At 53.4% G+C, this 23,339-nt stretch overlaps 1 protein-coding gene across 1 annotated transcript in view; it reads left to right on the forward strand.

Moving 5' to 3' along the window:
- Positions 1-23,339, forward strand: part of DLL3 (delta like canonical Notch ligand 3) — a 235,760-nt gene that overhangs the window by 25,124 nt on the left and 187,297 nt on the right. Inside the window, exons 5-6 of the mRNA XM_067557309.1 lie at positions 6,507-6,764; positions 22,773-23,134. Of these exons, the coding sequence (XP_067413410.1) occupies positions 6,507-6,764; positions 22,773-23,134 (620 nt within the window). The remainder of the gene's footprint in view (positions 1-6,506; positions 6,765-22,772; positions 23,135-23,339) is intronic.

A 23,339-nucleotide genomic window follows, 5' to 3' on the forward strand; every position in this document is an offset into this window, starting at 1 on the left:
AAACTACCATGACCTCACCTATCTGGCCTCATCTCCTGGGACCCACACGGCCTCAAGAATGCTGCAACCACTTAAAGCTTCAGCGTCACTTCCAAGAAGTGGAGCAATGGGATCACAGTTAGGGTCCCCGCCTACAGCACCGCTGACCCATGCCGGAGTCTGCCCAGAGCTCTGTGCTGCGGGCGTGCCTGGGGCTTTGCACGTGGGTCTAGAATCATAGAATATTAGAGTTGGAAGGGACCTCAGGAGGTATCTAGTTCAACCCCCTGCTCAAAGCAGGACTAACCTCAACTATATCATCCCAGCCAGGGCTTTGTCAAACCGCAGCTTAAAAACCTCTAAGGATGGAGATTCCACCACCTCCCTAGGTAACCCATTCCAGTGCTTCACCAGCTTCCTGGTGCAAAACTTTCCTAATATCCAACCTAGACCTCCCCCACTGCAACTTGAGACCATTGCTCCTTGTTCTGTCATCTGCCACCATTGAGAACAGCCAAGCTCCATCCTCCCTGGAACCCCCTTCAGGTAGTTGAAGGCTGCTATCAATCCCCCCTCATTCTTCTCTTCTGCAGACTAAACAAGCCTAGTTCCCTCAGTCTCTCCTCATAAGTCTTGTGCTCCAATCCCCTAGTCATTTTTGTTGCCCTCCGCTGGACTCTCTCCAACTTTTCCATATCCTTTTTGTAGTGGGGGGCCCAAAACTGGACACAATACTCCAAATGCAGCCTCACCAGTGTCGAATAGAGGGGAATAATCACTTCCCTTGATCTGCTGGCAATGCTCCTACTAATGCAGCCCAATATGCTATTAGCCTTCTTGGCAACCAGGGCACACTGCTGACTCATATCCAGCTTCTTATCCACTGTAACCCCCAGGTCCTTTCCTGCCAAACTGCTGCCTAGCCCATCGGTCCCCAGTCTGTAGCTGTGCATGGGATTCTTCCGTCCTAAGTGGACTCCACTGCACTTGTTCTTGTTGAACCTCATCATTTATTTTGTCCTAATCCTCCAATTTGTCTAGGTCACTCTGTATCCTATCCCTACCTTCCAGGGTATCTACCACTCCCTGCAGCAGCTTAGTGTCATCTGCAAACTTGCAGAGGGTGCAATCCACACCATCCCCCAGATCATTAATGAAGATGTTGAACAAAACCGGCCCCAGGATCAACCCCTGATTGCAGTGTTTGGGCTGGTTTTACTACATGGGGCTTGGTTCCAGTATCCCGCTTTTCCCCGAACATCTCCCGCCTTCTGGTCCCATGGGGATCACATGGGTCTGAGCCCAGGAGAGTACAAGAGATGTGCACCAGTATCTGGACTGGAGAGTTATTTACCAGCAGATCCTATGCACAAGAGGCGCTAGCTGGGTAACTGCTTTCTTCCATATGGTCACTCACACATTCACTCACTAATTCTGCAGGGCAGCAGGTGGTACAGGCTGCCTTCCTGGCTGGGCAGATGGTGGATTAACCCTCCGGTTTTGGGCAGGCCCCAGGGAACTGAATCTCTAGCAGTACGTCACCTTCTACCCCATCCTTCTGCAGATATTACAGCTTAGATCTTTGGGATTCCCTGGGTAGGGGGCTACCCATGTTGGCCACCCACTCCCAGGTTGGGTTTACCCAGATCTCACAGCTAGGCTGCTTCCACTGCTCCCACTACTCCACCAGACTCCATGCTTAGGCTGGTTCCCTTTGGGTCTTGTTTAATAACCGGTCGTACTGTTCACAAATGCCTGTGCCAATCAGCCAGTGCTAGGCAGATCCTTAGACTTCTGATCCACTGGCTATATTTTCACAGCTCTCAAGGCCGGAAGGGACCATTGGGAACAGTTGGTCTGACCTTCTGTACAACGCAGGCCAGAGAACTGCCCCAAAAGACTCCCTGGAGCAGGTCTTTTAAAGAAGCATCCTGTCTTCAGCCAAACCATCCAATCTTTTATGCTGGAGAGGGGACGTTTGGTGGAATTCTTCAAACCCCACAAAGTTTCCAGGATAGTGACTCCTACACCCGTACCTCATCAGTGGAGCTATTCTCCCTCCGGGGTGGAAACCTCCGTACACACCCCTCCGGAGGTCTTCTGCACACCCCGAGACCTTGTCCTGGAAGCCTCAGGGGTCAATTCAAACATAAGCAGTAAGGCCCCTTTGCTCTGCACCTAGTCCCCAGTCTCAGCCCCATCCATTTGACTCAAGGTCTGATGGCTTTAGGAACGATATGGGAGCGAGATTTCGGAGTCCATCTGCAGAGGGGATCGGATTCGAATCACCAGCCTACTCCAAGGCAGTGAGGAAGACATCTATCTCCCCATCCTCCTCCAAGGGGGGCAATAAGGTAGCAGCTATGCTTCTTGTGGAGTGCATAGCCCCAGCTGGGCTTCCACAGAGTCTCTTGCTCCTTAACGCCTTGATTTCCAGATCATGCCTCCCTCTGTTGGTGCTTGGGTTTTGTCTCTCTTGTTCTTGCTCAGCTGTCTCCAGCTTCTGGGTCTCTATCTGAAGCTTCCTGCTTTCAGTCCCAGTCTCTGCTGCTCCAGCTGTGGTGTTGGGGCATTCTCAGATTCTCCCCTCTTCTCTGCTGACAGGCTGGGCGGCTCGCCCAGAGCCCACTCTGGGGCCGAACCATGGTTCTTGCCCAATTGTCCTTCTCTAGCCATTTAGCCGGCTGTGCCTCATTTAACTGTTCAGCGTTTAGCCCCCTCGCTCTGTACAGCTCTACTGACTTCCGCGCCATTTCCCCTTTCACTTGGTTTCCTTGGTTGTTGGCTTTTTCTGCTGGGGTCACTTGATGCAAAATACTACTGCAAAATGCATCCAGTATCCCACTTCTGCCACCAGCTGTCACGGATCAACCTGGGTTCAGTGCTCCAGCTTCATCCAGTCCCTTAGAAGGACCAGTAGGTCTTGCCTAGCTATGGGCGTAGCCTTTCCCGGGAGTGAGCTCTGCAGCTCTCCCACCCCCACGCTGGGCCTTTGGGCTCCTGCCCCTCTCTGCTGCCGTATGCTCTATTGAGACACCAGCCGAGTTCATACTCCTGTAGACGCTTGTACCCCTTCAGAGAGCCATGCACCCAGGACATCTGCGTGGTGAGACCAGGCAGCCTATTCAGGACAACAGACCATTAGTCTTAGGGATCCAGCCTCGGCGAGTGCTTAGGTCTGCATGGAAAAGGTGAAGAGTTCGTGTGCTAGTCCTTGGATCTTCCTTTCATCTGTGTGGGTTCCCTTCAGTTCTCAATGGCACATTTGGGCCCAGCTAGGGGCTGTCTGCCCCGGACATAAAACTTGGTCTGGCATAGCTGTGTCAATCAGGGGTGTGAAAATCCACTCTCCCCACCCAGCCAACTTAACTTTGCCAACACAGCCCCCCAGTGGAGACACAAAGTGCTTCTGAGGATGTGGCTACCATCATTCGGGCAGGTGATGTTACCACACAGACCAGAACGCCTTCAGTGGGATATGCTGCATCCACCCTAGGGAGCCATACTGGCATAGATATAGCCTCAGGCAGAGCTACTGTCTACATGACATCCAGCTGTGCCTCAATCCCCTACCCCCAGAGTAGGCACTGACCCTTCCCACGCAGTGGATAAACTGAGTCATACGCTGTTCCTTAAAATGTTACAAAACATGCCTGCATTCTCCACAGGGTGCTGGGTGCACCTTTGCGGGGGAGGAGGTACTGGAGGCAGGAGAGCGAGAGCTGGAGAAGGGGTGCGGCGGGAACTCAGGCACAGATGGGAATGGCAAATGGACACAGGCCCTCCAAAGGCAGTATCTCCCCCTTACAGCCTCGGGTGAGTTGGCCCCTCCGCCGACGCATGCGGGGCAGGAAGGGGGCGTTGGTTTTTCCTTACAGCTTGGCCGTGTTTGTCTAGCTCATCTTGCCACGGGTGTCATAGATTGCAAGGGAGTGAGGACAAGGGGGGCCAGATGGTCGGAGAGGAGGTGCTGCGGAGCCAATAGCGGGGGAGGAGGTGTAATCGGGTGTGGGGCACGTGCAGTGGGTACACCTGCTTGCTGTGACGGTGTATGCAGAGTCTAGTGAACGGGGAGAAACTAGACATGATGTGTCTTGATTTTTAGGAAGGCTTTTGACCTCATGAAGTTCTCCTAAGCAAACTAGGGACGTGTGATCGAGGTGAAATGACTACAAGGTGGCTGCACACGCAAAGATTGGTTATCACTGGCTCGCTGTCAGTTGGGAGAGTGTAACTGGTGGGGTCGCACAGGGGCAGGCCCAGGTCTGGTCCCATTCAATATTTTCATGGATAATGGAGTGGAGAGTGCGCTTAGGAAACGTGCGGATGACACCGAGCTGGGAGGGGTTGCCAGCACTTTGGAGGACAGGGGTGGAATTCAAAACGACCTTGACAAATTGGAGAATTGGTCTGAAATCAGCAAGAGGAGATTCAATGGAGACAAGTGCGAAGGACTTCACTTGAGGAGGAAAAATCAAATGCACAACTGCAAAATGGGGCATAACTGGCTAGGGGATGATACTGTGGAAAAGAAACGGGGGGTGCCAGTGGATATGAAATTGAATGAGTTGCCAATATGATGCAGGTTTAATATAATCTCAGTCTGGGGTGTATTCACAAGAGGGTTGTATGTAAGACCCGGGAGGTAACCGCCCTGTTCTGTGTGGCACCGGTGAGGCCTCAGCTGGAGTGCTGGGTCCAGTTCTGGGTGCTGCACTTGAGGAAAGACATGGGCAAATTGGAGAGAGTCCAAAGGAGAGCAAGAAAAACAATCTGAGGTTTAGCAAAGCTGATGAGGAGGAAAGGTTAAAAAAACTGGGCTTGAGAAGAGGAGGCTGAGGAGGGACCTGAGAACTGTCTTCAAATAGGTTAAGGGCGGCTATAAAGAGGAGGGGGATCAATTGTTCTCCATGCCCACTGGAGCGAGGACAAGAAAAAATGGGCACAATCTGCGGCAAGGGAGATTTGGGTGAGATATTAGGACCGACTTTCTAAGGCTAAGGGGAGTTCAGCTCTGGGACCGGCTTGCGAGGGAGGTTGTGGAATCCCCGTCACTGGACAAACACCCATTTACTTGGTTTACTTGGTCCAGCCTCAGCGCCGGGGGCTGGGCTTGATGGCTTCTCCGGGTCCTTTCCAGCCCCTCATGTCTATGATTCTGTGTGCCTGGGCAGAGGGCAGGCGGCTGCCAGCTGAGCAGGCTTGCGGCGGGCAGGAGGCAATGGGCGAGTGGGTGGCGGGGGGAGAAGGGATCCCAGGTTGGCCGGGGACTGGGATTTAAGACAGTGGAGTGAGGGGAGCTGGTGCAGAGAGTACTGCATGGGAATTAGAAAGGAACGAATGCAGGGTGGGGGATTCTATCCTGGGAAGCTGCAACTCTGCAAAAGGCTTTTTTATGGGGCTGAACGTGAGCGCCCAGTGGGACACTGGGGCCAAAAGAGCTAATGTGATCCTGGGATGCACAAACGGGAATCTCGGGTAGGAGCAGAGAACTTATTTTTCCTCTGTGTCTGGCACTGGTGCAATTGCCACTGGGATCCTGTGTCCAGCTCTGGTGCCCACAATTCAAGGAGGAGGTTGATAAATTAGCGAGGGGTCAGAGAAGAGCCCCGAGAATGATCAATGGGTTAGAAAACCTGCCTTGGAGCGATAGACTCCAGGAGCTCAATCTAGTTAGCGTAACAGAGAGAAGGTGAAGGGGTGACGGGTTCCCCGTCTGTCAGTACCTACTCGGGGAACAAAAAGTTGATCACGGGCTCTTCAGTCTAGTGGAGAAAGGTCGAAGACGACCCAATGGCTGGAAGTCGCAGCTGGAATTAACCCCTGGGATAACTTACCAAGGGTCGAGATAGATTCTCCATCCCTGACAACTATTAATTCAAGACTGAATGTCTTTCCAAAAGATCTGCTCCAGCTCCAACAGGACGTTCTCTGGCTTGTGTTGCACTAGACTAGAACATCACAGAGGTGCCTTCTGGCCTTGGACTCTGTTAAAGGACCTGGCCCTGACCCCTTCAAGAATGACCCCTCCTCTAGGCAGGGAGCACAGTGCCCACAGCAGGGCTGGGCGAGGGGAGAGAGGCGTGGGAGAGGAGGGCAGGGAAACCCTGATGCGTGATAGTGGGGCATATACTGGGGGTGTGTGTCACCCATTGGGTCAGTGTTATGTGTTTCCCTCTAGTGGCTGGTGCACATAGAGGGTAATGGCCTTACTACCGCTGCCAACTAGTAGAATCCCTCCTTTAGAACGACATGGGGGGATAATGGTCTTACTACCGCTGCTGGCTAACGGAGTCCCTCCTTTAGCTCAAGCGAGCGATGTCCATGCCTTCCAGGGCTCATCCCAAGGCCTGTTGACTTCAGTGGTGTCTGGCTCAGGCACTTTGTGCCAAAGGTCCCAGTTTGTAGCCCTGCCCCATGAGAAGAGGGTCATTGCCAGGGACCGGGGGAGAGGAGGAAGGAGGGGAAGCCCTTTGCTTTCCCTCAGCTCTTCATTAACGACCCGTTTTTCCTCTTCCGCCCATCAGAGGACGCCCAGAACCTGATTAGCCGCCTGGCCACGCGGCGCCGGCTGGCGGTGGGCGAGGACTGGTCCCAGGACGTGCAGCTGGGGGAGCAGAGCGAGCTGCGCTATTCCTACCACGTGCTGTGCGACGAGCACTACTACGGCGAGGGCTGCTCCGACTACTGCCGCCCCCGCGACGACCCCTTCGGCCACTACGCCTGCGACCCACTGGGCGCCCGCGTCTGCCTGGCCGGCTGGAGGGGGGAGTACTGCTCCGAGGGTGAGTAATGGCCCCCCCAGACAGACCATGCCCCCCTGGACCTCTGAATATACCACCCCCCCCGGACTGCTCCAAATACACCTCGCTCGCCCCCCCAAGTCCCAGAATACACCTCGCTCCCGCCAGGACACTCTGGAATACACCTCGCTCCCGCCAGGACACTCTGGAATACACCTCGCTCCCCCAGGACCCCTTGGAATACACCTTGCTCTGCCCCAGACCTCCCAGAATACACCCCATCCTGGGTCCCCCCAAATACATCTCACTCTTCTCCTTGGACCCCACCAAATACACCTCGCCCCAACGCATCTTGCACCGCAACACACCTTGCTCCCCAAAACACCTCTCTCTCCCCTACCCCGCCAAACCGCCCCCAAAGACTCTTCTCTTTCCCCAAAACACTCCCCGCTCCCCCCAATGCACCTCCTTCCACCCATGCCCTCCCCTCCCTGTGTGCACCTCACTCCCCCCGCCTCTCCTATCACCCTGGGACACTTTTCGGGGCTTCCCGAGCTGCCCAGTTGAATCTCTACCACCCGCTCACAGCACGACAGCCTTGTCCGTGCCCACCAGAGGAAATTCCCCCCGCCGGGAGCATGGTGCGCTGCTCTGGGCACCGCAAACCCCCCAGCCTCTCTCCGCTCTCTGCCAGGGCAGGCTAGTAATTCACACACTGTGCCTTGTCTTCTGGATGCCCGCAGGCTGCGCCGATCAGCTGCCTGTGTGGAAGCAGAGCGCCCCAGGTTGCTGTCCTCAACGCAAGGGACCTGGCTGTGTCCATCATAACACCAAATCGAATCCCATTTAACACAGCTTAAGATAAAGATGCAAAATAGTTGCCAGGAACAAGACTGGAAACCCCAGGTTCTCCTTCTAATGTTGCTCCCTGTGTATACGTCTACACTGCAATAAAAAGCCCGTGGTACCGAGTCTCAGAGCCCAGCCAGCTGACTTGGCCTCGTGGTTCTCGGGCTAAAAATTGCAGTGTAGACGTTTTGGCTTGGGCTGGAGCCGGGCTCTCAGACCCACCCCGTTGTGGGATTTCAGAGCCCAGGCTCCATCCCAAGCCTGAATGTCTCCGCTGCAGTTTTATGGCTCGGCAGCCTGAACCCCGCGAGCCCAGGCCAACCACGGCCATGTCGCAGGCTTTTTATGGCTGTGTAGACGTAACCTATGGGTGTTCCACCCCTGGGTACGTGTGCCGTGCATGTGGCTGACCTCAGAGGCTGGTAGCAAGCGGTGTCCGTTGGCCAGGGCCTGCTCCATTGTTCTGCTTGTGCTCTGACCCCAGGGCATAATGGCGGCATGGGCTGGCACCGCTCCGGTTTCTTCTTATCGCCGCACGGCCTGAGTCAGAGTCCTGTGTGTCCTCAGTGACCCTTGTTCTTTCAGCACTTGCAGATACAGAGAGCGGACATAGGTCCTTTCATTGTCTGAGTAGATTACTGCTTTTCGTGGTTCATAGTCCGTCTAGTTTTCCCCGCAGAGAGGGGCTACGCCCAGAGAGCCGGGTTTCAAGAACTGGATCTCCTGCCCCCGTTCCTCTTCCATCAGTGACGAGCACCAGATCTGCCTTTCTGATCTCGGAGACACTCGCTGAGTGCAGCGTTATCCGGGCCTTCCCTCCCCAAAGAAGGGAGCTATGCTGGACGATGCATGTCCTGGAGAAGGCCGGTAGACTGCAGTGGGACCCCGGCCCGCGTGCAGGGCCTCAGACTGCGGGTAGCACTCCTCCAAGCAGCAGACGGCCCTCTTCTTGGGTGGTTTGTCCCCCATCCGACACAGATAAAACCGGCATTGGAGGGGGGAATGCCATTTTCAGGAGCCTGGCGCATGCGAGCTCACGCTGGTGGGGGCAGCGCGGCGCACTCCTTAAAATGGCGCCCCCTATGGGGCACAACTGTGTGTGAGGTCACGCTGGCAGGGGCGGGGTGAGGTACTTCTCAAAACGGCGCCCCTCGCGGCACGATCGTGCAAGCACACTATGCGTGTGAGGTAACACCAGCAGGGGCGAGGCAGCGCATTCCTCAAAATGGCGTTCCCCTCTTCCCCCCGTGGAGCACGACTCTGTGTGAGGTTACGCCGGCGGGAGAGGGCCTAGCCCATTCCCAGAAATACTGGCATGTCTGGTGTTCCGGGAAGGCGTGCGTGGCCATCCTAGCTCCGGGGTTGAGGTAGGGTCTGTTGAGCGTAAGAAACCCTCTCCTGAGAGGACACGGCCATCAGCGGCATAGTGGGGCTGCAACACACTGCAACACGTTCCGGCACTTGTACAGGAACAAAATGGCTTCCTCCCTGTGGCTGCATGGAGGATGCCATTTTGTAGAGCAGAGGGGTGTCCGCCACACAGCATGACCTTGCTGCGAGGTCACACCAGCGGGGTGGGGCACCAGGACTTCAGAAACTCAGGACCTGCACTGCTGCAGTAGACACAAGGACTGATTCCTTTCCAGATCTGCTTCTACAAGAAAAGAGCTCAATCCAAGTCAGGAGAGTCCTGGCCTGCGCCTGCCTAAATCTTCCATTCAAGAAGGGACGGAGTGAAAGGGGAAGGATCCGTCAGTACCAATGCCAGCACCAGCTCACAGAGTGAAAGGATCGGCATTTGATGGCTCTATCTAGGAGTTCCAGGCTGGACCTACCTTCCACGCCTCACCCCATGACAGATCCATCCTCTGGTGCACCACATCCATCAGCACCAATTCCACTACTCCGCGTACTCAAGGTTAAACTGAGATTTTTACCTCTCCAGAGAATATTTTTGCCTTATATACCTGCAGTCTCCACTGTTATCAGTCCAGTTTTCCTCAGAGATGTCTCTGCATCAGAGGAAATCACTTGGAAACCCTACTACATCTACAAGTTGGAGCATGCCTCCTCTGGTACCGCTGACAAAACATGAGATGACTTTTTCATCCGAGGCATCTGATCTTCTCAACAACACTTCAACCCCTCAGAGAGACCAGCCCAGACAGAACCTCTAGGATGTCTTGGAGCCATCCTCCACTCAGACATCATTACCAAAGGGAACCGATGGTTTCCAGAGCCTTGGGGGACCCCCCACCCAGCTGGTTGACTCATCATATTGGCCTTATTGGGGTCCTTGAGATCCATGCAGAAATTTTTCTGGATCCATGCAGGAATTGCACTTGTCACCTTCCCCTAGATGGTATCAATGGGCTCTGTCGGGGTATGCTGAGGAGGATATCAAACCAGATCTGAGGGTTCCAATGAGTGTGTCACCCTCCTCCCCCAATGAGGCAGTTGCACCATCATCCTCTTTCCTGCCCCATGACCACAGGCAGTACCAGGAACTTTTACAGAGGGTCCTGACCGGGCTCCAGATCCCTCTAGAGGAGTTCATGACACACAGCACAGGCTTCTGAAATGAATCCATTTTGGAGCCTGCTAGGACCTCCTGCACCCACACCCTGAAAAGGGCAGAAAAGCAGTACTTTATTCCACTGACAGGGGCAGAGTTCCTGTTTACCCCTCCGGCACTGAACTCCACGGTGGTCCAGGCAGCCAGCGAGTGATCCAGAATATAGCAGCCCAGGCCAACTCCTTCTGACAAGGGTGGTAAATGCCTTGACCTCTCAGGATGGAAGCTATTTTCATCTCTCCCCCGCTCCCCTCCATGTTAGTCACTAACTACCAGCCCCTGGTAGCGAAACATGACTTCACAAACTACGCTACATTTGTGAGGTTCAAAGATAAACGGCCCCAAGGGGATGAGGGCCAACTCCAAACCTTCCTTGATGCAAGTGGCTAAGACACTGGGTGCAGTTGATGCTGCATCTAGACTAGAGCCATTGCCCCAGCTGCTGTCATGAGATGCAAGTTGTGGCTTCACACTCCAGGGCTCTCCAGGGAGCTCTAGAACGCCACTGAGAACTCACCCTCTGAGGAATCTTATCTTTCAATGAGAAGATGGAGGAGTCACTTCACTCCTTTAAGGACTCTAGGACCACCTCGGCATTTACACCTTAGCCCTGAAGAGGAAACAGGAATGACAACGTAAACAAGCCGGGGTTCACAGACAGAGATTCCTGGCTTCTTCCACTTCAGCCGCCGCCGCTCAAGTCCACCTGCTGACCAGGGTTTTTTTTGATTGGATGCTCAAGAACCATGTAGAACCTTGAGAACAATCTATTGATGCCTCCCTCGCCTGCCCCCCCCCCCCAAAATCTATGGTTGCTTTATCACCCTCTTTGTACTGGAGGGCAGTAACAACAGAGATGAGTGGGTACTAGAGATAATCCATTGCAGCTCCATTGTTCCCCTCTTCCTTGTCACCAGGAGATTCTCCATCAGCAGCTGGGTTCTCTCCGCCAGGTGCAGCTCATCAAGGCAAGGGGGCTCCACTCCCCAGTCTTTGTTGCTCCCAAGAAAAATGGAGGCTGGAGGCCCAGTCTCGATCTTCAGCAATTACATGTTTTTATTTGCAAGTCAAGACTCCGAATGGTTACACTGGCATCAGTAAACCCCTCCTTAGAGGAGAGCAGATAGTTCCTGGCTCTTAGCATGAAAGATGCTTACTTTCAGGTGGACGTGTATCAGCCCCGCAGAAGGGTCCTTGGGTTTCTGGTAGGGTAAGAACACCACCAGTTCAGAGTACTTCTGGACTAGCCACAACACCAAGTGTCTTCACAAAGGTCTTCTCAGTGATGGTGGCCCAGATGAGATGAAACGGTTACACAGGCTTCCCATACCAGGACGATTGACCACTAATGGGCAAATCCAGTCAGGAGGTCCAGTCACCAACCGTATCCTTACTCACTCTCCTGGCATCCTTGGGAGTCAACCTAAACAAAGGAAAGTCCACTTTGACACCCACAAGGATGATAGACTTTATGGGGGCTACTCTAGGTTTGATCTCAGCAAGGACCTACCACCCAATGGAGAGATTCCATGTCACAAACAACTTGATAAGAAAAGACTTGCAAACTGCAGTCAAAGTCTGTCTTTCCCCTCTTTGGCTACATGGCCTTGTGTATTGTGTGCTGTTTGCCAGACTCCACTTGCTGTCCGCAGTCCTGTCTCTGAGCTGTTTAGTCTCCAGGCAGAGACACCATGAACATCAGGGTAACAGTTCTCATAGGCTCATAGACTTTAAGGCCAGAAGGGACCATCACGGTCATCTAGGCTGACCTCTTGCACATCACAGGCCACAGAACTTCTCCCACCCACTCCTGTAATAGGCCCATAACCTCTGGCTGAGTTACTGAAGTCCTCAAATCTTGATTTAAAGACTTCAAGTTATGGAGACTCCACCGTTTACTCTAGTTCAGACCAGCAAGTGACCTGTGCCTCGCATTGCAGAGAAAGGTGAAAAAACCCCTGGGTCTCTGCCAATCTGACCTGGAGGAAAATTCCTCCCCAACTCCAGATATGGCGACCAGTTAGATCCTGGGCAAGACCCACCAGCCAGACACCTGGGAAAGAATTCAGTGCAGTCACTCAGAGCCCTCCCCCTCTAGTGTCCCAGCTCTGGCCACTGGGGATATTTGCTAACAGCAGTCGTGGAAGGGCCAGGTGCCGTTGCAGGCAATCTCTTCATACCATCCCCTCCATGAATTTACCAAGCTCCGTCTTGAAACGAGTTAGGATTTTTACCCTTTGGGAGACTGTTCCAGAACTTCACTCCTCTGATGGCTAGAAGCCTGCCTCTAATTTCCAGCCAAAACTTATTGGCCTAAGTTCCAGCCAAGGTCGAATCTTCTCTGGCCTGGTGGACAAACCCAGAGCCAGTGCGCGTGGGAGTCGCTTTTGTTGCATTCTCACCCGACACGAACAGTGTCATGGACCCATCCTTCATAGGATGGGGACCTCACATGGGCAATCCCCCTGCACAGAGCACATGGACCTGTCGAGAAGGCAGGGTGCATATCCCTCTGCTACAGCTGAGAGCACTCTGCCTAGCCTGCAATCCATTCCTCCCATTGATTCAATCCAGCCATGTCCATCTAACGTCAGACAACATGACGACCGTCTTCTACGTAAACCAACAGGGTGGTGCAAGAACCCTTTCTCTCTGTGCAGAGGCCATCAGCTAATGGAACTGGTATCTGAGGAGCTGCATAACACTCTTGGTGACATTCCTACCAGGGGCACAGAATTCTCTGGAGGACAATCTAAGCAGACATGTCTCCACAGACCACAAATGGGACTTACACAATTCTGCCCTGAACGAGATATTCACCCAGTGGAAAATGCCATCCCGGGACCTGTTGGCACCCCAGACAAACAAGAAATTCACCCTATATTGCTCCGGGTTGCTCTGGGCAAGGACTGCAAGGTAACAGCCTTCTCCAATCCTGGATAAGGCCACTTGAGATACGCCTTTTCTCCCATCCCGCTACTACTACCCGGGTTGCTCTGGGCAAGGACTGCAAGGTAACAGCCTTCTCCAATCCTGGATAAGGCCACCTGAGATACGCCTTTTCTCCCATCCTGCTACTACTACAGGTACTGAGAACGAGTTGTCACGACAAAGCTCGAGTCATTCTCATTATGTCCAACCGACCCCCAGACAGTTTCCTTCTGCAAATGTCAGCCCAGCCTCCCATCACCATCCAACCCTTCTTCAATCTGTTGATGCATGGGAACGGCACAACCAGACGCCCCCAGTCCAGACCCCCTCTGTCTTATGGGCTGGTGTTCGGATGCGAATCAGACTTAGAACCTTCACGTTCAGAAAACGTCCAATCTGTTCTCAATCGAAGCAGGAAAGAGCCCATCAGAAAATGCTGTCTGGCTAAATGGAACCATTTGCCCTCCAAGTTGGTGAGTTTTCCTGCTATCTTTGACTACATCCTTCATCTCAACATGTTGGGCCTTTCCATTAGCTTGCTGCGAGTCCACTGAGCAGCAATTAGTGCCTTCCAGCCTCTGGCTTTTCTATTTTTAATCACCCAACAGTCAAACTCCTGAGAGATCTCATTAGTGCCTTCTTGCCGGTTATGAAACCCACGCTGCAATGGGACCTCGATCCTGTGCTTCCCATGCTTACCAGACCTCCCTTTGAACCACTGGTTCCATGTTCTACTTCTTCATGAAGGTCATCTTCCAAGTTGCCATCCCAGCAGCTAGAAGGGTGAGCGAACTAGGAGCTCTTACAGAAGACCCACCGTACTACAAGTTTCATAAGGAGAAGGTTTGCCTTCACCTCCATCTGAAATTCATCCCCAATGGGAGTTCCACGTCAATCAATCTGTTCCCTTACCGGTTTTCTTTCCTTAACCTCATGCTTCCGAGGAAGATGTCGGACGAGCTTTGGCTTTCTGTCTGCAGAGAACGACACCGATTAGAAAAACGCGTTGGGTGTTTGTTGCTGTAGCAGAACGAAGACAAGGACAAATGTTGTCTGCTCAGAGACTCTCTTTAGTGGATTTCTGGCTGTATCCCCCTTTGCTCTCAGTTACGCATTGCCCTTCCCCATATGGGGCAACTTCAGCAGCGTCGCTTTGAGATGTAGCTATCCAGACTTCTGGAAGGCAGCCTCAGCCCTCTCCTGCAGATGCAGCTGTTGGGACGGGGTGTTACAGACATCTGGATTAACTGCACCTTTTCACCCTTCTCCTGTCTGAGTAGCGCTCACTAATCACCCGTGCCTGGAATATGCAGAGGGATCAGCACTCGAAGAAGAAATGGATTCTACTTACCTGTAACTAGAGGTTGTTCAAGAAGCGTGGTCCCTATCTATATTCCACTTCCCTTCTGCTGCGGCTCTTTTCTGATTTGCAGTGAGGAGATGAACAGGAGAGGTGTCAGTCAGCATTGCCCTTTATACCCTCAGATCAGAGCAGGAGGAGAGCAACTGCGCAGGTCTGGACCAATTTCAGGAGCCTGGAGTGCGTGGGTACCCAGGTGTGGAATACAGATGGGGACCACCCATCTCTAAGAAACTGCTTTTACAGGTAAGTCACCTGCATTTACAGATAAAAGGAAAATATAAAAAGCAATCTAGAGCCTGCACTTCTTACCAAGTTCCCTTTCCAGTCTAATAAGGTCTCTCTCACCCAATGGTCTGTCCTTCCAGCGCTTGTCCAGTCCAGAGAGCTGGGACCCACGTTGTACGCAACACTTGTGCTGGCGGTGTGCTGCTTCTGTAATGAATGTCATCTTGTGCCCTGTCTTCTTCTCCTACACAGTCCCAGATTCCTTGTCTCGTCTCATAACCAGGGAGTTTCATTGACTTCAGCCCTGGGGATCCCCTGTTCAGAATCTTTTCTCGGGGTTCTTTTGTCTTTGTCCAGGCTCAGGCCTGCATCTGGTCCAGATTGGAAACATACGGCTGGGTTGAAATATGCTGATGGTTTGCACTCCTGATTGAGGGAGCTGCCACCCGCCCTGCCACAGGTGCCGTGCTCCATCGCCAACGGTTTTGGAACATGCTACTGGATATTTTCCATGTCTCAAACTCTTTCCCGTACATGCATCTTGCAGTAACCATGATGATCAGCTAGTTCTTAGCTTTCGGCAGAGACCCCACATGCCCCCCTACATGCCCCCCTTGGTGAAGTGTTGAGAAGATGGTCAGACATAGGTGTGTAATGTGCCTGTCTGGACTCTGCCCCCTGAACCACCTCACCCCACTCTCCAATACACCTTACCCCACGCCCTGCCCCCCATTATACCTTGCTCCCCCAACTGAACGCACCTTGCCCCACTCGCCCCATACACCTTGTTCAGCTGTCTACCCCCAGTATACCTCCCCTCACCCCAATGCACCTTGCTCACCCGCTATGCTTGAATGCACCTTGCTCCGCCCCCAAACACATCTCTCACTCCCCACCCCTAAATAATCCTTTCTCCCCGACACACCTCACTCCCCTCGCACTCCTGATAACACTTCGCTGCCCTCTGACCCCCACCAAATCTCACTCACCCCCAACACACCTTGCTCCCGACACATCTCTGTCTCACTCCGTCTCCAGCCCCCAACCAAACCTCGCTCCCCTTGTACTCCCACAATGCACCTCACTCCCCCCGAGACACCTTGCTCCCTTCACGCCCTTCCCCAAACACACCTCATTCTCCGCACGCTCTCAGCGCACCAGGTCGTAGGTGGTCAGGCCTAGTGGTCGGACTCCAAATACCAGAGCCAAGGGTCAAGCGGAGTTGGAGCCGAGGGTCAGAACCGGATCACCAGGAGCCAGGGAAGGCAGGCGCAGGGCTGGTGCAGGATGGGAACAAGGCTGGGCGCAGGGCAGGATCTGGACTGGAGTGGTGAAGGAGCAGGGCTTGGAGAGACGAGTCCAGGGAGGCAGACAGGCCATGGCCATGAGTGTTGAGCAGCCAGTGAGCAGCCACTGCTGCTGCTAGATTTAAGAACTTGCCTGCTAGCTTCCTCTGCCAGTCTGGCAGGGCAGTCCATCCGTCCATTTGTCGCTGGCCCATTAGGGTGTCAGAAGGACAGAGCAGGTGCAGCTGAGGGCCTTATTCCTGACAGAGGCGCCCCCTCACCAACTATTGGAGCTGCCCTCTGACTCGTCAGGAGTCAAGAATTTGCCGAACTACATACCTGTCATGTCCTTGGACTGTTACAGGGGAGGGGGAGGCAGAGGACTGGAGTGATGGGAGAAGGGGTTCTCTATGTATGTCTTCAGAAGGGAGACATGAAATATGGGATGGATCTTCAGAGATTTGGGTAATTTGGGCAATCTAAATGTTACTGGGTTGATTCGTGCCTCAATCTTGAAAGGGCCCAGATGTTGGTGGCCCAGTTTGGCTGAGGCACGAGCAGATTTAAGATTGTGGGTGACCAGCCAGACTCTGTCTCCTAAGGCAAGGTTGGGGACAGCCGGGCGGTTCCGTTCAGAATATTTATATGCTTCCTTGGTTGTTTGTAAGTGCTCTTTGCGCTCCTGGTGTGCCTGGTGGAGATAGGTAGCTAGATCTGTGACTGCTGGTACTGGAGAGTTTGTGGGGACGTCTGGAAGAAAGTGGAGGTGAAAATCCTAGTTGGCAAAAAATGGGCTTTGCTGAGTAGAGGCGTGAGTGACATTATTGTAAGCAAACTCAGCACGTGAGTTGTCTTGATGATCATTCAAGAAGTGGTTCAGGTATTGGTCAAAAATCGGGTTGACCCGCTCTGTTTCTTCTTTAGCATGTGGATGGTAGGCAGTCAAGAGGAGGGGCTCAACTGCCAGAAGTTTTAGAAATGTCTTCCAGAACCGAGAAATGAACTGAGAACCAAGGTCCGACATGATGGCCATCCATGGAACCAAAAAATGTTTTCCAGGAAGAGGCAAGCCGTTTCCCGGGCAGTAGGGAGGGTGCGGCAGAGGGCAAAGTGTGACATTTTGATTAAGAGGTTGACCACAACTAAGACTGTTGTATGTCCCTGGGAAGGCAGTATCTCCACAATAAAGCCAATGGAAATGGTAGCCCATGGTTGAAGTGGAATGGGCATGGGCTGGAGAAGTCCAAGTGATTTTGAGCAAGGGCACTTGGTCCGTGCACAGGATCTTATGTAGCTCTTGTTTGAGGCGTGCAAGCCTGGGCTCCAGAAATGTCTTGTGATTAGGCTCCAGGCCTTGAGGTGCCTGAAGTGCCCTGCAAAGAGGTGCGTCTTGACATAACTTAAGAACCTGCAGCCTTGGTTGCTGCTTCCAGACATAGCTATGGTCCTTATGGCGGAGGACCCCATCTTGGAACCGGAACCTGGTGGGGCATCAGCATTCTCCAGAGTCTGGTGGATCTGAGCAGTGAAGGAGTTGTTGGGTAACAAGGTACGAATTGACTCCATTAGGCTGTTGTCTGCTGTGCCGTTGATGAAGTTGGATGCCTCTAGAATTGCAGAGGGAGTTTTCTTACCCATTTGGAGGTACTTGGCCTTACTGGACAGGGTGTTGAACCTCCCATTTCTTGCTCCTGGGTGGTAGGTGACTGTGAAGTCAAACCATGTGAAAAAGAGGGAGCAGCTGATCTGTTGTTGGTTGAGGTGTCTGGCTGTTGGAAGATATTCCAGGTTCTTGTGATCTGTGAGCACTTGGACAGGGAACTTGGCCCCCTCTCATAGGTGGCGTCATTCCTCAAATGCTGCCTTAATAGTTAAGAGTTCCTTATCCCAGATATTGTAATTCTTCTCTGCTGGGGCTAGCTTGTAAGAGTGATAGGCACATGGGTGAAGTCAACTGACAGGACCCACCAGTTAGTACTGCTCCCAGGGTGAAATTGGATGCATCAGCTTCCCCCATGAATGGTTTAGCAGGAGCTGGGTGAATCAAGCTGAGTGCTGTGGTGGATTGCTCTTTTAGCTGATCGAAGGCGGTTTGGGCTTCCAAAGACCTGGTGAACTGGACTCCTTTTCACAGAAGGAACGTCCGAGGAGCAACTCGACTGGAAAATCCCTCAATGATCCGCTGGTAGAAGTTAGTGAAGCCCAGGAACCATTAGACCCTGCAGGTGTCCTTTGGTGTGGCCCAGTTGGCAATGACCGCCACCCTGCATGGGCTCATGTTAATTCCTTGGAGGAGATATTGTATCCTGGTCAAACTTGCATTTTTCGGGCTTGGCATGTAGATGGTGTTGGCAAAGTCTTTCTTTTTAGGACGCTGCAGACATGCTGATCATGAGAAGCCTGATTGTCTGAAAAGATGAGGATGTTGTTCAGATAAATGACTACATAACACAGTCAACCACCAAAACTTGCTTGGCAAAGTCTATGGTATGACAAACGAATACCACCTAGTGCAGCTCATTCGATCTCTTCTGGAGAACAGGCGTTTTTACATAGAACTGTGCAAGAAACAGAGAAGCTGCAGACAACAATGAAATGGCCTCCCACAGGGCAGTGTGTTAGCACCAGTCCTTTTCAACGTATATAACAATGACCAGCCCACACAAAGCAATACAAGGAGCTTTATATACACCAATGATCTATACATCATGTCACAGGAGAAGGACTTTGTGACTGTCGAGAAGAGACTGACGTACACTGAGCAACCTCTTAGTTTATTACAATTAGAACCAGCTTTGTGCCAACCCGACCAAGACACCGGTGATGGCCTTTCACCTACGCCATCGAGAAGCCAAGCAGAAACTAAACATCACCTGGGATGGAATCCCACTGGCTAATCATCCAAACCCCGTCTACGTGGGGGAGACATTGGACCAGATACTTTCCTTCAAAGCATGTGTAGAGCAGATGAAAGGGAAAGTTAGTACCTGCAACAACCTCCTCTGAAAGTTGGTCACCTCAAAGTGAGGAGACAATCCAGTTACTTTGAGAACCACTGCTATTGCCTTGTGCTACTCCATAGCAGAGTATGCATGTCCAGGGTGGGAACAATCCATCCATGCCAAGAAATTAGATCCTGTTCTAAACAACAGTTGTTGTGGAATAACAGGATTCTTGATATCAGGAGGAAAGTAGCAAACCAAAGGCAAAGATCACAGCAGAGGGAAGATCCAAGGCATCCATTATATGGTCACGAAGGAGTAATCAAATGCCTTAAATTGCAGAAGAATTTTATAACCAGTGTTGTGCCCTTGGATCCAACAGCTGGCAAGGCACGACTGAAGTTATGGAATGAAAGACTACGCGTAGTTGGACGCACTGAAATAGATCTGGAACCGCAGGAGGACCTTCCCAGAGGGGTCGATACAGACTGGTCTATGTGGCAATGCCTGAACCACCTGCACACGCAAAGTGGCAGATCAAAGGCCCATATAATCAAATGGGACTACTCTATTGACATGAATATATGCAAGTGCAGTGAGGTGCACGCCATGGAACACCTGCTCGTTTCCTGACTCTTTGGGGAGATCTATATGAAGGAGGACCTCACTGCAGTGACAGAAAGAGCCATTGCTTGTGGTGCTCTGAAAAAACATCTAGTTTGTGACAAAGACACAAGGAGGAGGAGGAGAAGACTGCATAGTGGTCCAACACATCCTGAAGATATCATTTACAAAGTGCTGGAATTTTGCTGGGGCTTTACACAGACCGAACATCATGACCAGCTATTCAAAATATCCATACTGTGTATGGAAGGTGGTCTGCCACTCAACTTCCTCTCTAACTTGGACCAAGTTATAGACCCTGTGAAGGTCCAACTTAGTAAAAATCTTTGGAGTTGTTTGAAAAGCTAATAAGTGACAGGGAAAGGCTATCGATTTTGAATCGTGACTCTGTTTAACACAGGGCCTTAGTGATCTGTCTTTTTTCTTTACAAAGAAAATTGGAGCCCCAGCTGGAGACATGGAAGGATGGATAAATCCCTTTTGTAAATTTCCCTGGAGGTAGTCATGGAAAGCCTGACGCTCTGGCTCGGAAAGGAAGAAGATGCATCTTTTGCTTCAGACTGGAGATCGATGGTACAGTCATAGCTGCAATCGGGTGGCAGAGTGTCCACGTTCTTCTTGTCAAAAAAGTCAGCAGAATTCTTATATTTAAACAGTAATGTGCGGGCCGTGCACTGTACTGTAGTGGTTAATGAGACTTCCTGGGGGTGAACCTGTTCAGACTTGGAATCTTGAGTCTGAACCATGAAGGGTTCCCAGTCTAGTCCCCACAGTCACTTTTCAGGAGACAGAATTGTTGGCAATGCGGGGAGCAGAACTGCATCGTGCCCACCCTCCACAAATACAAGGGTCATGGGTAGTGAGTTAAGGCATGCCGAGAACTACTGGAAAATGTGGCGCTTGGATAAGTCCCAACTGAAGGGTCTCTTGGTGAGTCACAACTTCCAGAGGTTTGATCTGGTGGGTAACCGGGCCTGATAAGAGGAGTGAGCCATCATTAGACTCCACCAGTCTGCAGTGTCCTTGCATTGAGTGGGGATATGCAAAGCCTTGATCAGTGAAGTTGCCTTGGGGCACCTGAATTCACCAGTGGCTCCAGGTGGACCTCAGAGAGGGAGGGATGTCAGATTTGCAGAAGAAGTTTGAGATGTGCCAGGACCTGCTCAGTCATGGCCAAGGTACCTGACGACACCTATTGATGCGGGTTACTGATGAGAGATGGGAGTGCCACCTCGGTCTGGATGTCCTAGGAGTGGGGCTGCATGGTCAGAGCCTTCCCAGTCAGCAGGCTGTTAATCAGCCCCACTCTGCATTGATCAGTGGGGAACAACTGCGGGCGCAGAAGAAAAAGGAGCCGACATTGATTAAGAAACCCCCAAAATGTGCCTGATAAGTTTAATTATCAGGCAGGGGAATCTTTGTTTCATGTGGAGCAAGGGGCAGAGTTGGGGGCAGTACTGTCTGCCTGTGCCGGTGGGGCAGCAACCTGTGACTGCAGCATAGAAACCTGGGCCTGCGGGGTCTGCAAGGCACCCTATGTCTCTGGCAGGTGAATATTGGCCAGGCAGGGATCCATACGGGCCACTGCTCTGTGTCCCTTGTCAGCCTAGTTCCCTCTGTTCACTTTGGGCTGCTCAAACTGTCAGTGGACTGGGTGGTAGGCAGTCAGGCCTAGTGCTCGGAGATTTGGCTTCACCAGCAGCGCCGAGGGTAGAAACTGGATTGCCAGGAGTCAGGGAAGGCAGGAGTGGGGCTGGGACAGGATGGGAACAAGCCTGGGTGAGGGCAGGATCTAGGCTGGAGCTATGGAGGAGCAGAGCAGGAGCAAAGCTTGCAGAGACGAACCCAGGGAGGCAGAGAGGCCATGGGCGTTGAACAGGCGGCGAGCAGCTTCTAGGAGAACTGGCCTACTAGCTTCCTCTGCCAGTCCGGCAGCCTCGCGGGCTTGTTGGAGCATCAGAAGTACTGAGCAGATGCAGTTAAGGGCCTTACCCTGACAGTACCTCCCTAACGCGCCTCACTTCCCCCAGGGCCGCCAACGAGCCTCGCTCCCCTCAGGGCCCACCAATATGCCTCGCTCCCCTTATGAATCCCAACATGCCTCGCTCCCCTCAGGGCCCCCCAATGTGCCTTGCTCCCCTCAATGTGCCTCGCTCCCCTTATGATCCCCCCAAAATGCCTTGCTCCCCTCAGGGCCTCCCCACATGCCTCGCTGCCCCCCAAATACACCTTGTTCCACCTCCCATCTCACACACTTCACACCTCCCAGCCCTATCTGGCGTGGAGATCACCAGCCATAAGTGCCCAGCCCCCACTTCCCTGGGCCCCATGGGGAAGCGAGATTGCTCTCAATGAGCGCCTGCCCCCTGGCTTTGCTGCCCCCATCCCGCCCCCACAACCCTGGCAGGTGTGGAAATGGTCCTCAGAGTGCACCCACCACCTCCTCCACGGAAACAGCCAACCCACCCCCCGCACACTAAAGCTGCCCCCGCAGCCTCCGAGAGTCCAGAGATTTACCCTCAATTACCATCAATCCCCGCCCCACTCCACACCCTCCTCAGCTGCCCCACTCCAAGCTCTATTACACTAAGCATTTCTGCCCCCCGCAGCTCGCATAGCTTCCCCACAGCCATCGGGCCTGGATGGAAATGGTTGTCAGTCAGTGTCCAACCCTCCCCTCCTGCCTCCCCAGCCCCACCAGCCATGGAAAGTCCCTTCACTGAATGCCCAGCCCCTCTTCTTCCCCTGCACTCCATTACCTCCCCCGCCCTATTTCCGCTGGGCATGGAGATGGCTGTCAACAAGCATCCAACCCCACACCTCCCAACCCCTCCTCAGTGTATTCAACCAGGGTACCAGCTGCTCCCTCCCGCCCGTCCCCCCAGCCCGCCCGGAGCACATGGAAGATATGGGCATCGGGGGAGGGGGATAGGGGTATCAGGGAGTGGGTCAGGGCTTCCCCCTCTTTCCAGGGAACAATAGATTGGGGGGGATGGAGACAGGAGCCTCCCCCCTACCTCCACTAAATCTCAAGCACGTGAGATTTGGAGGCAGGTGGGATGGTGGCAGGTGCCAGCTGTGATTAAAGACCATAAATCTGTACAGCAAACCTTGCTCCCCCTTCCCTCAACCCTCCCCCTTTCTCTCCTCCCCCCACACCCTCTTCCTCTCTCCCCTTCCCCGACCCCCCTTTCTCCCTCCCCCCCCTGCCCTTCCCCCGACCCCCCCTTCTCTCCCCTCTGTTCCACTCTCCAGCCATCTGTCTGCCCGGCTGCAGCGAGCGGCACGGCTACTGCGAGCGGCCCGGAGAGTGCAAGTGCCGGCTCGGCTGGCAGGGACGCCTGTGCGACGAGTGCGTCCGCTACCCGGGCTGCCTGCACGGCGCCTGCAGCCAGCCCTGGCAGTGCAACTGCCACGAGGGCTGGGGCGGCCTCTTCTGTAACCAGGACCTCAACTACTGCACCAACCACCGGCCCTGCCAGAACGGCGCCACCTGCACCAACACGGGCCAGGGCAGCTACACCTGCAGCTGCCGGGCCGGCTTCACGGGCACCGGCTGTGAGATCGAGACCAACGAGTGCGACAGCAACCCCTGCAAGAGCGGAGGCAGCTGTGACGTCAGTATCACCCCTCCCCCGCCCCACCCCCCGGCACCCCCTCGGTAGCCCCTGCACCCCGCTGTAACCCCCCCACCTCACGGAACCCCCTATGCCCACCCCACTCCCCTGCAGCCCCCCGGCACTCCACAGCACCCGCAACCCCATTGCCACCCCAACCCCCACAAGAATGAGGCAGCTGTGATGTCAGTATCGCCCCTCCCCC

This window comes from Emydura macquarii, unplaced genomic scaffold (assembly GCF_026122565.2).
Source record: "Emydura macquarii macquarii isolate MOO-44397 ecotype Brisbane River unplaced genomic scaffold, CSIRO-AGI_Emac_v2 contig_1790, whole genome shotgun sequence".
Lineage (NCBI taxonomy): Eukaryota > Metazoa > Chordata > Testudines > Chelidae > Emydura > Emydura macquarii.